Here is a 19,314-nt window from a genome sequence, read left to right as displayed (position 1 = left end):
CAGAGAGATATGCCATCAAAATGAACATAAAATCGACATACCATTAAGGATCTGGCTAAAAATACTTGAATCAGTTGTAGAGCCCATTGTCCTTCATGGTTGTGAGGTCTGGGGTCCGCTCACCAAACAAGAATTCACAAAATGGGACAAACGGCAAATTGAGACTCTGCATGCAGAATTCTGCATAAATATATGCAAATAATGCATGCAGAGCAGAATTAGGCCAATACATACTAATTATCCAAATCCAGAAAAGAGCAGTTAAATTCTACAACCACCTAAAAGGAAGTGATTCCCAAACCTTCCACAACAAAGCCATCACCTACAGAGAGATGGATATGGAGAAGAGTCCCCTAAGCAAGCTGGTCCTGGGGCTCTGTTCACAAACAAACACACCCCACAGAGCACCAGGACAGCAACACAATTAGACCCAACCAAATCATGAGAAAATAAAAAGATAATTACTTGACACATTGGAAAGAATTAACAAAAAAAACTGAACAAACTAGAATGCTATTTGGCCAGAATACCTGATCACTGTGACTGACCCAAACTGGAGGAAAGCTTTGACTATGTACAGACTCAGTGAGCATAGCCTTGCTATTGAGAAAGGGCGCCGTAGGCAGACCTGGCTCTCAAGAGAAGACAGGCTATGTGCACACTGCCCACAAGATGAGGTGGAAACTGAGCTGCACTTCCTAACCTCCTGCCCAATGTATGACCATATTAGAGACACATATTTCCTTCAGATTACACAGATCCACAAAGAATTCAAAGACAAACCCGATTTTGATAAACTCCCATATCTACTGGGTAAAATACCACAGTGTGCCATCACAGCAGCAAGATTTGTGACCTGTTGCCACAAGGTCAACCAGTGAAGAACAAACACCATTGTAAATACAACCCATATTTATGCTTATTTTATCTTCCCTTTTGTCACGTTCTGACCTTTATTTCCTTTGTTTTGTATTTATTTAGTATGGTCAGGGCGTGAGTTGGGTGGGCAGTCTATGTTTGTTTTTCTATGTTTTGGGGTATTTCTATGTTTCGGCCTAGTATGGTTCTCAATCAGAGGCAGGTGTCATTAGTTGTCTCTGATTGAGAATCATACTTAGGTAGCCTGGGTTTCACTGTGTGTTTGTGGGTGATTGTTCCTGTCTCTGTGTTTTGCACCAGATAGGGCTGTTTTTGGTTTTCCACGGTTATTGTTTTGTAGTGTTCATGTTTATCTGTTTTTATTAAACATGAATCAATATAACCACGCTGCGTTTTGGTCCTCCTCTACTTCACCACAGGAAAACCCTGACACCTTTTGTACTTTACCCATTTGTACATCGTTACAACACTGTATATATACATAATATGACATTTGTAATGTCTTTATTCTTTTGGAACTTCTGTGACTAATGTTTACTGCTAATTTTTATTGTTTGTTTCACTTTTGTATATTATCTACTTCACTTGCTTTGGCAATGTTAACATACAATGGGGTAAATTTAGTCAGACACCAATTGTGCAAGTTCACCCACTTAAAAAGATGAGGGCCTGTAATTTACATCATAGGTACACTTCAACTAAGACAGACAAAATGAGAAAAATCCAGAAGAATCACATTGTAGAATTTTTAATGAATGTATTTGCAAATTATGGTGGAAAATAAGTATTTGGTCAATAACAAGTTTCTCAATACTTTGTTATATACCCTTTGTTGGCAATGACAGAGGTCAAACATTTTCTGTAAGTCTTCACAAGGTTTTCACACACTGTTGCTGGTATTTTTGCCCATTCCTCCATGCAGATATCCTCTAGAGCAGTGATGTTTTGGGGTTGTTGCTGGGCAACAGACTTTCAACTCCCTCCAAAGATTTTCTATGGGGTTGAGATCTGGAGACTGGCTAGGCCACTCCAGGACCTTGAAATGCTTCTTACGAAGCCACTCCTTCGTTGCCCGGGCGGTGTGTTTGGGATCATTGTCATGCTGAAAGACCCAGCCACGTTTCATCTTCAATGCCCTTGCTGATGGAAGGAGGTTTTCACTCAATCTCATGATACATGGCCCCATTCATTCTTTCCTTTACACGGATCAGTCGTCCTGGTCCCTTTGCAGATAAACAGCCCCAAAGCATGATGTTTCCACCCCCATGCTTCACAGTAGGTATGGTGTTCTTTGGATGCATCTCAGCATTCTTTGTCCTCCAAACACGACGAGTTGAGTTTTTACCAAAAAGTTATATTTTGGTTTCATCTGACCATATGACATTCTCCCAATCTTCTTCTGGATCATCCAAATGCTCTCTAGCAAACTTCAGACGGGCCTGGACATGTACTGGCTTAAGCAGGGGGACATGTCTGGCACTTGCACAATTGGTGGCTGACTAAATACTGTTTTGCCCCACTGTATGTTCCCCATGCCAATAAAGCCACTTGAATTGAATTGACATACAAATGGTATCCACGATTTCATCTGACTCTGGGGAACTAGATAAAGGGCCTCATAGCCAAAATCCCAAAGTGTCCCTTTAAACAGAAAATATAATACAACTGTCTCCCATTATTTTATTTTTAGATTTGTGTGTATTGTTGTGAATTGTTACATACGACTGCATTGTTGGAGCAAGGAAATCAAGCATTTCGCTACACCCGTAATAACATCGGCTAAATATGTGTATGTGACCAATAAAATTTGTTTTGATGTGCACAAATAGAGCAAGCGAAAGCACTGTCCTCATACACAAAATGTTCTTCATGTTTTCAGTGGTTATGTGGTGGTACTTCGTGCCTACAGATTTATTCTCCCTCACTATGCTGCTGCACACACTGGGCTCCAGGCTGTGCTCGGCTGGGCTCCAGTGCTAGTGCACATGTATTAATGGGCTCCTGAAACCGGAAATAGCAAGATGTCAGCCCCCACAAATTGGTGTATGCAACCATGAGTAGATTAAATTGAAAACAATGGTCGGCCATCTTGGAGGCTGTCTCTAGTTCTTATTAAAGCTCAATGTTCCAAACATGGGACCTGCAGTACATCAACCATTATTATTTTGTCGGAAGTGTAGCCTACACCTGGGGGCAGCATTGGATTATTTGATAGGAGAAACAACAGCGAGGTAGAGACCGAGGTCAATCACTCTTCAACATTCACGACATTAAATTGTAATATTTGTGAGTCAATATACAATTCAGTATAGGATTTACCTATAGTACCAGATGGGTTACTAAACCATAGTTTATTGTAAACCTTTGATATTGTAATCCCCTTGAAATATGGCATAAAATCCCTATTTCAGCACAAAAACATGTTGAAATAACAGGCATTCTTTAGGGCCATGGGGTGAACTGTTCCATTTGATTGGTACCTTCACACTCACCCAGCACTAGATTGATAGCCGGTAAGGTCTGAAATGCTGCTATTTGACACTTTTACATACAAAGCACAGTGCAGCTGCCTTCACTTCACAAGTAAGAACTGTGGTAGCTATAGCCGGTGGTGTGTGTCTGTCTGTATGCTGCACGTGGTCCCCGCTGTATTCTTTCCCATCTGAGCAGAAGACAAAATGCAACTCCCCCATTGCAGGCACACAAAATACAAATGTCATTGATGTTTTTCTTCAGGTTGGACATCAGACTATTGAGGCTTTGGTTTAACACTTTTTGTTAGATTAGGTGGAGACGGAGTCCTGGATAGATTTATATGGGATAGCCTGTAGAGAATTCCTACTGAAAGGGAAGGATCGCTGACGGATTGTTAAACCCTCGGTCCACTTATGTTTCCGACGGGATCTAGTCTACTCGCCGCAGAACGCGCTTTCACGTTGGAAGGTAAGTTTGTGTGAATGCCTTGCCAGTCAGATCACGAACTTGCAGGTTACAGCAACAATCGAAGAGACTGCGGAGAACACAAGCAAGCTAATACATATTATTTTCATTGATTCGTTTTGGGTGATTCTGGTGAATTATAAAACGATAAAGGGTATGCATGTAGACTACTAGTTTAAAAAAAAGTATATTTATGTGTCAATGTTTCACTTACAAACATTGCCGTTTCTCCGCGTGGGCCATTGGGCCATAGCCTATAAGGCTATTTTTTAAAATTCTTTCTGGAGTGAGCTGTTTGGGAACCGTTCAGTCCTCATTACAAACACGGTAAATAAAGGACCTTGAATGAGAGCTCCATGGACAACTCCTCCGTTCACCCGGAGACTTATTGCAACTATTTTGATCCGCCGCTGACCACGTTTTAGCCTACTTCTCTGTTTACATTGTGTCATAGCCTACACTTGGGCTCTTCGACCCTGTTCCCGGAGAGCTACCGTCCTCTAGGTTTTGGCTCCAACCCGAATCTAGCACACTTGAATCAGGTTAGTTCAGCGTATTCCAAACTCTGTGCTGGAGACCCCAAGGGGTGCACGTTTGGGGTTTTGCCCAAGTACTACACAGTTGATTCAAATAAAAGCTTGATGATTATTTGAATCAGCTTAGTAGTGCTACAGCAAAACAAAATGCGCACCGAGTTTGGGAAACGTTGGGTTAGTTAAGTCTGGGTTTGGATTGAAAACCTACAGGAGGGTAACTCTTCAGGGACAGGGATGGAGAGCCCTGCCCTACACTGTAATTAATTCAACTGGATTCCTTTACTTTACCAGAATTGCAATCTAGTGCATGCACGATTTTTGGAATTAAAGTTCTAGGAAATTGGGCAACCCGTAGGCGTATTATGTTACCCGTTGCACACAACCCACAAAGTTAGAGTGCATTCGGGAAGTGTTCAGACCGCATTCCTTTTATTTTTGTTTAACGTTACAGCCTTATTCTAAATCGATTCAATTATTTTCTTCCCTCAATCTACACACAATACCCCATAACGACAGTGAATACAGTTTTTTAAATTTAAATTTTAGCGAATGTATTTGTTTTTATTTTGAATACCTTATTTACTTGAGTATTCAGACCATTGCAATGAGACTGGAAATTAAGCTCAGGTGCATCCTTTTTACACTGATAATCCTTTAAACGTGTCTACAACTTGATTGGAGTCCATCTGTGGTAATTTCAATTGATTGGACATGATTTGGAAAGGCACACACCTGTCTATATAAGGTCCCACTGTTGACAGTGCATGTCAGAACAAAAACCAAGCCATGAGTTTGAAGGAATTGTCCGTAGAGCTCCAAGACAGGATTGTGTTGAGGCACAGATCATGGGAAGGGTACCAAAACATTTCTGCAGAATTGAAAAGTCCCCAAGAACACAGTATTCCCCCATAATTCTTAAATGGAAGAAGTTTGGAACCACCAAGACTCTTCCTAGAGCTGGCCGCCGGGCCAAGCTGAGCAATCGAGGGAGAAGGGCCTTGGTCAGGGAGGTTACCAAGAACCCAATGGTGACTCATACAGAGCTCCAGAGTTCCTCTGTGGAGATGAGAACTTTCCAGACGGACAACCATCTCTGCAGCACTCCCAACAATCAGGCCTTTATGGTAGAGTGGCCCGCCCGCTTGGTGTTTGCCAAAAGGTATCTAATTCTCTGGTCTGATGAAACCAAGATGAAGCTATTAGGCCTGAATGTCCGGTGTCACGTCTGGAGGAAACCTGGCACCATCCCTACAGTGAAGTGTGGTGGTAGCAGCATCATGCTGTGGGGATGTTTTTCAGTGGCAGGGACTGGGAGACTAGTCAGGATCGAGGGAAAGATTAATGGAGCAAACTACAGAGAGATGGAAAACCTGCTCAGGAACTCCGACTGGGGTGAAGGTTCACCATCCAACATGACAACGACCCTAAGAATACAGCCAAGACAATGCAGGAGTGACTTTGGGACAAGACTCTGAATGTCCTTGAGTGGTCCGGCCAGAGCCCGGATTTGAACCCGATCAAACATCTCTGGAGAGACCTGAAAATAGCTGTGCAGCGACGCTCCCCATCCAACCTGACAGAGCTTGAGTGGATCTGCAGAGTAGAATGGGAGAAACTTCCCAAATAAGGGTGTGCAAAGCTTGTAGTGTCATACCCAAGAAGACTCAAGGCTGTAATCGTTGCAAAAGGTGCTTCAATAAAGTTCTGAGTAAAGGGCCTGAATACTTACACTACCTTTCAAAAGTTTGGGGTCACTTAGATATTTCCTTGTTTTTGAAAGAAAACACACTTTTTTTGTCCATTATAATAACATCAAATTGATAAGAAATACAGTGTAGACATTATTAAGAATGTAAATGATTATTGTGGCTGGACACTGCAGATTTTTTAATGTAATATCTACATAGGCGTACAGAGGCCCATTATCAGCAACCATCACTCCTGTGTTCCAATGGCACGTTGTGTTAGCTGATCCCAAGTTTATAATTTTAATTGATCATTAGAAAACCCTTTTGCAATTATGTTAGCACAACTGAAAACTGTTGTGCTCATTAAAGAAGAAATAATACTGGCCTTAAACTAGTTGAGAATCTGGAGCATCGGCGTTTGTGGGTTCGATTACAGGCCCAAAATGTCCAGAAACAAAGATCTTTCTTCTGAAACTCATCAGTCTATTCTTGTTCTGAGAAATTAAGGCTTTTCCATGTGAGAAATTGCTAAGAAACTGAAGGTCTCGTACAACGTTGTGTACTACTCCCTTCACAGTACAGCGCAAACTGTCTCTAACCAGAATAGAAAAAGGAGTGGGAGGCCCCGGTGCACAACTGAGTAAGTGGACAAGTACATTGAAGTGTCTAGTTTGAGAAACAGAAGCCTCAAGTCCTCAACTGGCAGCTTCATTATATCATGCCTGCAATTCCCATCCAACCTGACAGCTTGAGAGGATCAGCCAATACAGGTGTGCCAAGATTGTAGCGTCGTACCCAAATAGTCTTGATGCTGTTATCGCTGCAAAAGGGGCTTCAACAAAGTACTGAGTAAAGGGTCTGAATACTTATGTAAATGTAATTTTATTTTTGTGTTTTATAATTTAGCAAACATTTCTAAACCTGTTATTGTGTGTAGATTGATTGTGGGGACAATTTAATAAATTTTAGAATAAGGCTGTAACTTAACAAAATGTGGAAAAAGTCATTGGGTCTGAATACTTTCCCGAATGCACTGTATATTGCTTTCATGGGAAGTTAGGATAACTTAACGTTTACATTTTAAAGTTAGTGTTATCTGGCCTGATTGATTACTTCCTTCCCATTGTCATCTCTTGTAACCAATATGTGATGCCGTTGTGGTAGGTGACGTTGTAACCGTTCAGATTTATAGGCTATAGTCCCCAGTTCCCACTGCATGTTCTTCCAATTGTTCCCCTTTAATCAGGGACTGAAAAGTGCAGTAAGCGCTGGCAAACACAACACCTGTGAAAATGTGATTAGCATGACATGGCAGGACTATAGCCTAACAACTGACAATAATGATTTCTATCAAACCTACTGAAATTCATATTTTACAACTTCATCTTCTTTACATGGAATCCGACCTCCAACAAAACTGTCATTGGACTTTAGGGGAAAATAATCTTTAAAAAAAAAAACGTTTACATTGTATTTTAGTGTTGAGAGGTGGGACTGATTTGTTACTTCACTTCACATTCTCGCTTCATTGATTTAGCTTCTTGTCAAGATGGAGCTATAGTCACTTTCAAAATGGCCCATCTACACTGAACAAAAATATAACGCAAATAAATTCATTATGCCCTAATCTATGGATTTCACCTGACTGGGAATACATACAGTGGGGCAAAAAAGTATTTAGTCAGCCATCAATTGTGCAAGTTCTCCCACTTAAAAAGATGAGAGGCCTGTAATTTTCATCGTAGGTACACTTCAACTATGACAGACAAAATGAGAGAGAAAAAAATCCAGAAAATCACATTGTAGGATTTTTAATGAATTTATTTGCAAATTATGGTGGAAAATAAGTATTTGGTCACCTACAAACAAGCAAGATTTCTGGCTCTCACAGACCTGTAACTTCTTCTTTAAGGGGCTCCTCTGTCCTCCACTCGTTACCTGTATTAATGGCACCTGTTTGAACTTGTTATCAGTATAAAAGACACCTGTCCACAACCTCAAACAGTCACACTCCAAACTCCACTATGGCCAAGACCAAAGAGCTGTCAAAGGACACCAGAAACAAAATTGTAGACCTGCACCAGGCTGGGAAGACTGAATATGCAATAGGTAAGCAGCTTGGTTTGAAGAAATCAACTGTGGAAGCAATTATTAGGAAATGGAAGACATACAAGACCACTGATAATCTCCCTCGATCTGGGGCTCCCCGCAAGATCTCACCCCGTGGGGTCAAAATGATCACAAGAACGGTGAGCAAAAATCCCAGAACCACACGGGGGGACCTAGTGAATGACCTGCAGAGAGCTGGGACCAAAGTAACAAAGCCTACCATCAGCAAGGGCATTGAAGATGAAACGTGGCTGGGTCTTTCAGCATGACAATGATCCCAAACACACCGCCCGGGTAACGAAGGAGTGGCTTCGTAAGAAACATTTCAAGGTCCTGGAGTGGCTTAGCCAGTCTCCAGATCTCAACCCCATAGAAATTCTTTGGAGGGAGTTGAAAGTCTGTGTTGCCCAGCAACAGCCCCAAAACATTACTGCTCTATAGGAAATCTGCATGGAGGAATGGGCCAAAATACCAGCAAACAGTGTGTGAAAATCTTGTGAAGACTTATAGAAAACGTTTGACCTCTGTCATTGCCAACAAAGGGTATATAACAAAGTATTGAGAAACTTTTGTTATTGACCAAATACTTATTTTCCACCATAATTTGCAAATAAATAAATTAAAAATCCTACAATGTGATTTTCTGGATTTTTTTTCTTCTCATTTTGTCTGTCATAGTTGAAGTGTACCTATGATGAAAATTACAGGCCTCTCATCTTTTTAAGTGGGAGAACTTGCACAATTGGTGGTTAACTAAATACTTTTTTGCCCCACTGTAAATGCATCTGTTGGTCACAGATGCCTTTAAAAAACTTGAAAAAAAAAAAGGCGTGGGTCAGAAAACCAGTCAGTATCTGATATGATATGACCACCATTTGCCTCATGCAGCGCGATACATCTCCATTGCATAGAGTTGATTGTGGAATGTTGTCCCACTCTTCTTCAATGGCTGTGCGACGTTGCTGGATATTGGCGGAAACTGGAACACGCTGTCGTACACGTCAGTCAAGAGCATCCCATACATGCTCAATGGGTGACATGTCTGGTGAGCATGCAGGCCAGAAGAACTGGGACATTTTCAGCTTCCAGGAAATGTGTACAGATCCTTTCGGGAATGAGGGGCTGTGCATTATCATGCCGTAACATGAGGTCTTGTCACGGTATCTCCGTGCATTCAAATTGTGACGACCCTCCCACTCTGTCTGCTATATTCTTTCTCTTTGCTCTTGTTTTACTTATTAGCATGTTCGGCAGGAGGTGCTGGGTGGGTCGTCAGCGACATGGGAACACACCTGGTCCCGTGATAAATACACCTCTTCCCCATTCATTGTGGAGACTCTCCATGCAGACACACTGTTAGATTTTGGTTATGGCATTTTTGTGGCTGTTTTGTTTGTTTACTTTGGCACCTTTCAACACCCATCATAATCACATTTTTATATACGCAACCACTCACTTACACTACTGATTACAGACTACACACACCATTGTTAATTGTATTTACGTTACCGCTGATAATAAATATATTTTTGTTATTCCTAATCTCCACGTTGTCTCCCTTTTTTGTTACGGACTTCGAGACGGTTCGTGACAAGTGGGGGCTCATCCGGGATCTTGAAGGTATTGTGTTTGGGAGAAAACGTGGCGTTAATGTTTGAGAACTCTGTATGTGCTTTGTTTGCATCTTTTGTTACAGCTTGTTTGAGTTGTAATGTTTGGTGCCCAGTATTGGTTGCCTTTGTTTGTTTGGTAAACTTGTCATTGCGGTGGATAGTTCGTTGTGTGCTGCATTTGAGTACATTGGTTAGTTTCCAGGCCCCTGCCCAGGCTGGAGACTCTTGCTCTACTCGCTGTTGGGACAGCGGTCCGAGGAAGTTAGTACAATTGGCTGTGTACCTCAGTGGGAGATTTGAGTAGGGTAGTGACACTTGCTACCCGGAGCTATAGCTTTTCTTTTTCTCCTGTTAGGCTTAGCGATGTGTTTCACTTTGGAATATGTTGGGCGTGGTTATTTTTGTGTGGTGTCCGTGGACTGAGCAGTTGTCTCTGGGGCACATCTGTGGCTTGGAGGGAATCAGCCAGCATGCTGTTTTTTTTTTTTTTTTTTACCTTGCCAGCGGGCTACAGTGCATAATTACCCATCGCAAATCCGCACGAAGACTAGGGTTGAGTTATTGTGGGGTTTGGGGAATCTCCATATATATTTAATCTCTCTTCTGTGGTGCCCAGTGTGATTGTCATTTATCTTGTTGTGGTCTGGTCTGGTGTGCTCAGCAGAGGGGGAGAGCGAGATGTTTTTTGTTGTTGTATTTACTTGTGACTATGGCGTCTAATGTAGACGCGTTCATTCGCTTTCCATCAGAGGAACTGTTCGAATTATGTACTAAAGAACAGCTGTTGAAGATCGCTGAACACTACAAGATTGAAATTAGTGGTGAATGTAAAACATTTTATTTGTTATGTTGATATTTGTTATGTTGATATTGAAAGCCAATCTGATTGAGAGTGGTATTCTTGAAGTTAACACTGGGGAAGCCTCTGCCGAGGACTCTCCTTCTCCCCGTTTCGCTACAATGGCCGCCACATCTGTTAGACCTAGTGGTCTACCTTTTGAACAACAGAAGGAACTGCTTCTGTTACAACTAGAGCATGATTGTGTAAAGTATGAAAAGGAATTGGCATTTTACACAGGATTTGGAGCGCGCAAAAATCAAGTTGCAACGAGTGGCTACAGTTGGTTAGGGAAGTAAAGCTCTCAGGGGAGAGTTTCCTCTGGGAAAGTGATCCAGATTTACCTAGGGGTCGCTCCTCTCTCGGTCATGCCCCTGACTCATTTGATATTGTTGGAAACCTAACGTTGTTGCCAAAATTTAATGAGAAGGACCCTGAGACGTTCTTTTCGTTGGAGCTTATTGCTCTTTCTGAATGTCTATGTGACTGACCATTTGTTTATTTTGTTTCGTATTGTCCTGTTCTGTCGCTCCTGTCCGCTCCTTCTGGTCTCATTTTCTTCTTTCCTCTTAAAGGTTGCTTCCTGTGCGCAAAGGTTGCTGAGGTCTGGGGAGGACGAGGTTGGCTGGGGCAAGTGGAAGTGTGAACACATGGCTTTGGGATGCTGGTTGGGTCAATTTGGGATGCAGGCTGGGTCTTCTGCTAGTATCCAGGGCAGTATTTTGTTTGTGTGACGACCCTCCCACTCTGTCTGCCGTATTCTTTCTCTTTGCTCTTGTTTCCCCTATTAGGATGTTCGGCGGGAGGAGCTGGGAGACATGAGACACACCTCGGCCCGGGTGTGTCCTGGGATAAATACACCTCTTCCCCATTCATTGAGGAGACTCTCTCCATGCATGGCATTTTTGTGGCCATTTGGTTTGTTTGCTTTTGCACCTTTTTCTTCTTTTTTTTGTTCTTTTTTTGTTGAATTTTGACCCCTTTTTCTCCCCAATTTCGTGGTATCCAATTGTCGTAGTAGCTACTATCTTGTCTCATCGCTACAAGGTTGAAAGTCATGCGTCCTCCGATACACAACCCAACCAAGCCGCACTGCTTCTTAACACAGTGCGCATCCAACCCGGAAGCCAGCCGCACCAATGTGCCGGAGGAAACACCTTGCACCTGGCCACCTTGGCTAGCGCACTGTACAGCGCTCTTAACCACTGCGCCACCCGGGAGGCCTCTTTTGCACATTTTCAACACTCATCATTATCACATTTGTGCACGCAACCACTCACTTACACCTACAGATTACTGACTACACACACCATTGTTAATTGTATTTACGTTACCTCAGTTAATAAATATATTTTTGTTAATCCTAATCTCCACGTTGTCTCCCTTTTTGTTACGGACTTTGAGCCGGTTTGTGACAAAATGGCCATATTGGCCAAATGCAATTGTGCTCGTTCTCCGTAGCTGATGCCTGCCCATACCATAACCCCACCGCCACCCCGGGGCACTCTGTTCTCAATGTTAACATCAGTAAACCGCTAGCCCGAAACAATGCCATACACGCTGTCTACCAGCTGCCCGGTGATGTCAACCCGGGATTCATCTGTGAAGAGCACTTATCCAGTGTGCCAGTGGCCATCGAAGTTGAGCATTTGTCCACTGAAGTCGGCTATGACGCCAAACTGCAGTCAGGTCAAGACCCTGGTGAGGACGACGAGAACGCAGATGAGCTTTCCTGAGACTGTTTCTGATAGTTTGTGTTGAAATTCTTCTGTTGTGCAAACCCAGTTTCATCAGCTGTCCAGATGGCTGGTCTCAGACGATCCCGCAGGTGAAGAAGAGTGATGTGGAGGTCCTAGGCTGACGTGGTTAGGGCTGGGCGATATGATGATATACAGTTGAAGTCGGCAGTTTACATACACATGTTGGAGTCATTAAAATGATTTGTTTTTCAACACCTCCACAAATTTCTTGTTAACAAACTATAGTTTTGGCAAGTCTGTTAGGACATCTACTTTGCATGACACAAGTAATTTTTCCAACAATTGTTTACAGATTATTTTACTTATAATTCACTGTATCACAATTCCAATGGGTCAGACATTTACATACTGTTGACTGTGCCTTTAAACAGCTTGGAAAATTCCCCAAAATGATGTCATGGCTTTAGAAGCTTCTTATGGCTAATTGACATAATTTGAGTCAATTGGAGGTGTACCTGTGGATGTATTTCAAGGCCTACCTTCCAACTCCGTGCCTCTATGCTTAACATCATGGGACAATCAAAAGAAATCAGCCAAGACATCAAAAATAATTGTAGACCTCCATAAGTCTGGTCTATCCTTGGGAGCAATTTCCAAATGCCTGAAGGTACCACGTTCATCTGTACAAACAATAGTACGCCAGTATAAACACCATGGGACCACGCAGCCGTCATACCGCTCAGGAAGGAGATGCATTCTGTATTCTAGAGATGAATGCACTTTGGTGCGAAAAGTGCAAATCAATCCCAGAACAACAGCAAAGGACCTTGTGAGGATGCTGGAGGAAATGGGTACAAAAGTATCTATATCCACAGTAAAACGAGTCCTATGTCGACATATCCTGAAAGGCCGCTCAGCAAGGAAGACGCCACTGCTCCAAAACCGCCATAAAAAGCCAGACTACGGTTTGCAACTGCACATGGGGAGGAAGATTCTACTTTTTGGAGAAATGTCCTCTGGTCTGATGAAACAAAAGTAACTGTTTGGCCATAATGACCATTGTTATGTTTGGAGGAAAAGGGGGGATGCTTACAAGCTGAAGAATACCACCCAACCGTGAAACACGGGGGTGGCAGCATCATGTTGTGGGGGTGCATTGCTGCAGGAGGGACTGGTGCACTTCACAAAATAGATGGCATCATGAGGAAAGAAAATTATGTGGATATATTGAAGCAACATCTCAAGACATCGGTCAGGAAGTTAAAGCTTGGTCGCAAATTGATCTTCCAAATGGACAATGAACCCAAGCATACTTCCAAAGTTGTGGCAAAATGGCTTAAGGACAACAACGTCAAGGTATTGGAGTGGCCATCACAAAGCCCTGACCTCAATCCCATAGAAAATTTGTGGGCAGAACTGAAAAAGCATGTTCGAGCAAGGAGGCCTACAAACCTGACTCAGTTACACCAGCTCTGTCAGGAGGAATGGGCCAAAATTCATCCAACTTATTGTGGGAAGCTTGTGGAAGGCGACCCAAAACGTTTGACTCAAGTTAAACAATTTAAAGTCAATGCTACCGGATACTAATTGAGTGTATGTAAACTTCTGACCCATTGGGAATGTGACGAAAGAAATATAAGCTGAAATAAATCATTCCCTCTACTATTATTCTGACATTTCACATTCTTAAAATAACGTGGTGATCCTAACTGACCTAAGACAGGGAATTTTTACTAGGATTAAATGTCAGGAATTGTGAAAAACTGAGTTTAAATGTATTTGGCCAAGGTGTATGTAAACTTCTGACTTCAACTGTGTGTATGTATATATTAGGCCTATATTTATTTTGTTTGCAACTGTAGTTGAAGTGTTTTCTATTTACCTTTTAAGATTTCTTACGTTCATATTTTATATTGTTACATGCTTAATTGAAAATGTGCACAGGTTCTAAATAAAAGGAAATTAAATATGAGTACGTACCTTTTTTATCTGTTGAGTATAATTCAAAATGTAATAAGAAATAGGCATTTACAGGTGGTCATTTCATGTAAATTATTTTTTCATTGAATTTACAGAAAATGTGCTATATCGGGATATGAGATTTTGTCCATATCGCCCAGCCCTACTTGTGGTCTGTGGTTGTTAGGCCGGTTGGACGGACTGACGAATTCTCTAAAATTACTTAGGAGGTATCTTGTGGTATGAGAAATTAACATTCAGTTCTCTGGCAACAGCTCTGGTGGACATTCCGGCGTCAGCATACCAATTGCACGCTCAACTTGAGACATTTGTGGCATTGTGTTGAGTGACAAGCATTCTAGTGGCCTTCTATTGTCCCCAGCACAAGGTGCACCTGTAATGATCATGTTGTTTAATTAGCTTGTTGCTATGCCACACCTGTAAGGTGGATTGATTATCTTGAGAAATGAGAAATGCTCACTAACAGGGGTGTAACAAATTTGTGCACAAAATTTGAGAAGTTTTTTGTGCGTATGGGACATTTCTGGGATCTTTTATTTCGGCTCATTAATAACATATGACCAACAGTTTACATGTTGCGTTTTATATTTTTGTTCAGTGTAATATATCTTCAGGAAAAGGACTGTGCCATTATTGTCCTTATTGCAATTAGGCTCAGTTGTGAGTTAATCCTGTAAAAGCTTGTTCTTGTAATGGCCACTTATGTTCATATGCTCAGAGATAGCACTATGTCATTGAGCCAAAATGTGACCAGAGATTTTGTAATGTTGAACAGTTGTCCCTTCTATAGGCTTTAGCTTTGACCTTAGCTTTGATTTTTGAAGGGGATAGAAATGGAATAGTGGCAGTCCATTTTAATTCAACTGGAGCCTTTAATTTGCTAATGAACCATTCATTTGCTAATGTTTTGATATGTGCTTAAAGGCTGTTGGTTTACTGTCCCTGAGGCATTGAATACCAAGCAGCACGTTGAACTCTTTTGCAAAGTACAAAAAAAGCAAACAAATAAAGGATTGAACTTGAGCCAAGGGAGTCCCAATACCTCCCACATTCAGTGAGGTGTCTAATTAGTCACAGGATGCTGCACAAGAAGCAAAAAGCCTCATCCTGCACACACAGTTTACTGCTGAACCTAGCAAAAAGAGCCTTTCTGTTCCAGGCCTTGGCAAGGTATAGCATGCAGATAGATAATGCAATGGTGGAATCTATGGCTCTGACATGCAACGTTACTGCTTACGCAGGGACTATTTTGGCATGGTTGAGGACCAAAAGCTTGCAGGGCTGAGAGGGAATGAGGGGGGTGAGGTGTGTGCATGTGCACATGCAGTCATGTATGTGTTTGCCAACAAAATGCATTTGTTGGTACACACCCCACCAGATGAAATGCAAAGTGATGTAGGCCTGGGAGTTAAAGTGCCTTAGGCAGCACCAAACCTCTCAGGATTTAATGCTTGGCAGGGTTGATGTTTTGTAACTGGCAGCTGTGCAATTAAATCTTCATAGAGATGGATGTTAATTGATAAACACTCTTCACTTTTTGATAACCCCTTTACCTGACCATGTTTCTGACTGAGCTGGATTTACCAAAATAACTCCGCACAATTAAATACATTTACAACTGAGTGCAAGATTACACGAAAATAGGCAGAAAGCCAATCACTGATTAAACCCCCTCAAAAAACTCTGTTTTTCTCATCTGAATTACCAATTCAGTAACATGAATAGAGGAAGCATGTACAGGCTTTAAGCTCTGTCTGTGTTTTATACTGCTTTTGATGGAGGAAAAAACAACAATGTAAATCGAATACAAAAGCCCTTTTTTATCTGATAAGCCATTTTAATCTGACCTCCCACAGGAGAGTGCAGCCTACCATCCCATGCCTTCCCCAACCCAAGGCCCCTATGAGAGAGGCCTTTAAAGAGGAGGGGATTTGACCAAACAATCCAGCTCTGTAAGTCGGGATGGAGGGTGGACAGGGAGCAGGGTCGTGCTCCAGCCAGGCTGTGGAGGCTGAGTACCCCGCCCAGGGGACAACTTCTCCAGCCAGGGGAGGAGGGGATGCAGGGCTGGGCTCTTGCAAGCACAACGGACTGATCAATACCCACAGTTTGATGGTGGAGACTAAGGAAGGGCTGGTGTCAGTGTACTCGGGGTCACAATACCAGGGTCACATGGTGGTCAACCTATCCCCCCAGCAGGAGCAGAATGGCCAGGGAGTGGGCGGAGGAGGGGGACACCCACAGCTGCTCAACCCCAGCGCTCTGCCCCAGGGCATGGACCCATGCTTCAGGCCCGACCTGATCCTGTACTCTGAGAACACGCTGCGGGCCTGGGGGGATGGAGGAGTCGGGGATTGCTGTGAGACCACCTTCATAGAGGACTTGGCATCCGGTTCCTCTGCCGCCTCCAAGGATACGCTGATGTTTGCCGATGGCAAGTTCCTGGACATGTCTGTGGAGGATGCAAAGATCCAGACCCTGTCCTATGACGATGATGAGTTCCAGGACCTGGAGGTAAGGCTTGGGGCTCTGTCTTTTATCATAACACATTACACTGTAAGAAATGTAAGAAACGCATGAATATATTGCTGTATGGTTAGATGTTTGTGTTATTGCATTTAGAGACAAATAAAAATGGACCAGATGGATTTCTGAGGTTTTTGTTTGAAGGAGAAGGATCTCTTGGGTTCTTTAAGATGTCTCACCACCTCTAATTCAGCAGGCATTTCCCTGCTCAATAGGCCTCAGGACAGACCAGGCAGGAAAAAACATGTACATTATGTGGGCTCAGGTGGCTGTCTTGTGGATATATTGTTTCCCTATCCCTGGGTCTATGTGACCTTCAAAGACTAGTTATTTTAATACTAAATGTTTGCAGGAAACATTTGAGTCCACACTAAATTGTTGGTTTCTGGTGTTGCCATGGTTTCTGGTGGTTGTCACTGGAGCAGTCAAGGTATGCAACATTTTTATAGCTCATTCTTAATTAATATGATCTTTGTTACAGTATGTTGTAAAATTCTAGAGAAAGCAAAAAATACCTCCCCTGCTTCATTTGGCCTTTTATTCACTACAAAAGTAGCTCCTTGGATTCTCAACGTGGGTTGTTTGAAATACACAGCAATTTAATCATATGTGAGGTTCCCACAGAATATTTGTAGGTGACGACCATCCTTAAAATGTATTGCACATACTGTACCTCACACTTAGAGATTCTCTGGTAGTTTTCTATACTTAGCCAGTAGCTGGCCTTCACAAGCCAAAAGTGGTCCCCGAAAATTGCATACTACTTCACATGTAGATATGTGCACACCGTTATTGCTCTGTCTTTCACTCTGCTGTGTGTGCATCTTGCTAGCTGTCACTCAAATAGCAAGGGGCTAAAGCTCATTGGCTGTAACTCAAATTGCTTGGGGGCTGGCCCATCTGGGGGAATTTTTGGGGAAAATGGTGCTGCACAGCCTCCAGTAAACTGTCACTTTCCAACTAGGGATTTTGTGGCTAATTGAGGTAAGACAGGAATTCTGCTTACAGATTATGTTCTTACGGTACTTTTGGAGTAAAACATGTCTAAACCTTCCAAATGTACATAGGCTGTCTAGGTTACTATTTAAGTCCTTTCAATATCTTATAATTTACTGTGCCCTCTGACCTTTTTATTAGCGTCAGATTTAGGCACTGTGTGAGGAATGAGATTAGTGAATTATACATTTTTGGCGTCTTGTTCAGTACCCATCTGAAGTTAATCAGCAAGTCTGAGGAGGTGCAATGATTTGTAGTGTCTTACTAATCCACCCTCCAGGGCAAGAATGCCCTCATAATTAGGGCCAAGCTTTTTGGGCTTTTTTGGGGGCATTTTGCTTTAACAGGTATTTCAAGCATGATCCACTAGGTTTGCTCAAGCTGATTGTATCTAAAAAAAATAGGTCAATTTAGGAGCAATTTGGGAGAGTCAATGAAACCAACCATGGTAGTATAATGTTGTGAATTCGAGGGTAGCCCAGACCGGTTTGAGATACCCTGTATTGGCTCGGCAGTCGTTGGACCCGGGTTTGAGTTTTCCCATCATTGTCCAATTGGCATGACTGGTTGTGCCCCAGTCTGGTTGAACATACAGTGCCTTGCGAAAGTATTCGGCCCCCTTGAACTTTGCGACCTTTTGCCACATTTCAGGCTTCAAACATAAAGATATAAAACTGTATTTTTTTGTGAAGAATCAACAACAAGTGGGACACAATCATGAAGTGGAACGACATTTATTGGATATTTCAAACTTTTTTAACAAATCAAAAACTGAAAAATTGGGCGTGCAAAATTATTCAGCCCCCTTAAGTTAATACTTTGTAGCGCCACCTTTTGCTGCGATTACAGCTGTAAGTCGCTTGGGGTATGTCTCTATCAGTTTTGCACATAGAGAGACTGATTTTTTTCCCCATTTCTCCTTGCAAAACAGCTCGAGCTCAGTGAGGTTGGATGGAGAGCATTTGTGAACAGCAGTTTTCAGTTCTTTCCACAGATTCTCGATTGGATTCAGGTCTGGACTTTGACTTGGCCATTCTAACACCTGGATATGTTTATTTTTGAACCATTCCATTGTAGATTTTGCTTTATGTTTTGGATCATTGTCTTGTTGGAAGACAAATTTCCGTCCCAGTCTCAGGTCTTTTGCAGACTCCATCAGGTTTTCTTCCAGGATGGTCCTGTATTTGGCTCCATCCATCTTCCCATCAATTTTAACCATCTTCCCTGTCCCTGCTGAAGAAAAGCAGGCCCAAACCATGATGCTGCCACCACCATGTTTGACAGTGGGGATGGTGTGTTCAGGGTGATGAGCTGTGTTGCTTTTACGCCAAACATAACGTTTTGCATTGTTGCCAAAAAGTTCAATTTTGGTTTCATCTGACCAGAGCACCTTCTTCCACATGTTTGGTGTGTCTCCCAGGTGGCTTGTGGCAAACTTTAAACGACAATTTTTATGGATATCTTTAAGAAATGGCTTTCTTCTTGCCACTTCCATAAAGGCCAGATTTG

General features: G+C 42.4%; 1 protein-coding gene and 1 long non-coding RNA gene across 3 annotated transcripts in view; both read left to right on the top strand.

Moving 5' to 3' along the window:
• Nucleotides 1–2,995: 2,995 nt before the first annotated feature.
• Nucleotides 2,996–19,314, top strand: part of LOC115135213 (synapse differentiation-inducing gene protein 1-like) — a 48,027-nt gene continuing 31,708 nt past the window's right edge. The window contains exons 1-2 of one of the 2 annotated variants that reach the window (XM_029669664.2): nucleotides 2,996–3,822; nucleotides 16,140–16,797. In XM_029669664.2, the coding sequence (XP_029525524.1) occupies nucleotides 16,246–16,797 (552 nt within the window). In that variant the 5' untranslated portion in view covers nucleotides 2,996–3,822; nucleotides 16,140–16,245. Of the gene's footprint in view, nucleotides 3,823–14,438; nucleotides 16,798–19,314 lie in introns of those variants that run through there. The other variant, XM_065023250.1, reaches the window with a different exon arrangement.
• LOC135573682 (uncharacterized) lies at nucleotides 7,831–11,970 on the top strand. The gene is made up of 2 exons (XR_010464834.1): nucleotides 7,831–9,772; nucleotides 11,179–11,970. It is a non-coding gene; the product is annotated as an uncharacterized LOC135573682 (long non-coding RNA).

This window comes from Oncorhynchus nerka, linkage group LG10, assembly GCF_034236695.1.
Source record: "Oncorhynchus nerka isolate Pitt River linkage group LG10, Oner_Uvic_2.0, whole genome shotgun sequence".
NCBI classification, from domain to species: Eukaryota; Metazoa; Chordata; class Actinopteri; order Salmoniformes; family Salmonidae; genus Oncorhynchus; species Oncorhynchus nerka.
The sequence above is the reverse complement of the archived record's forward strand: the minus strand, read 5'-3'. Positions and strand labels throughout refer to the sequence as shown.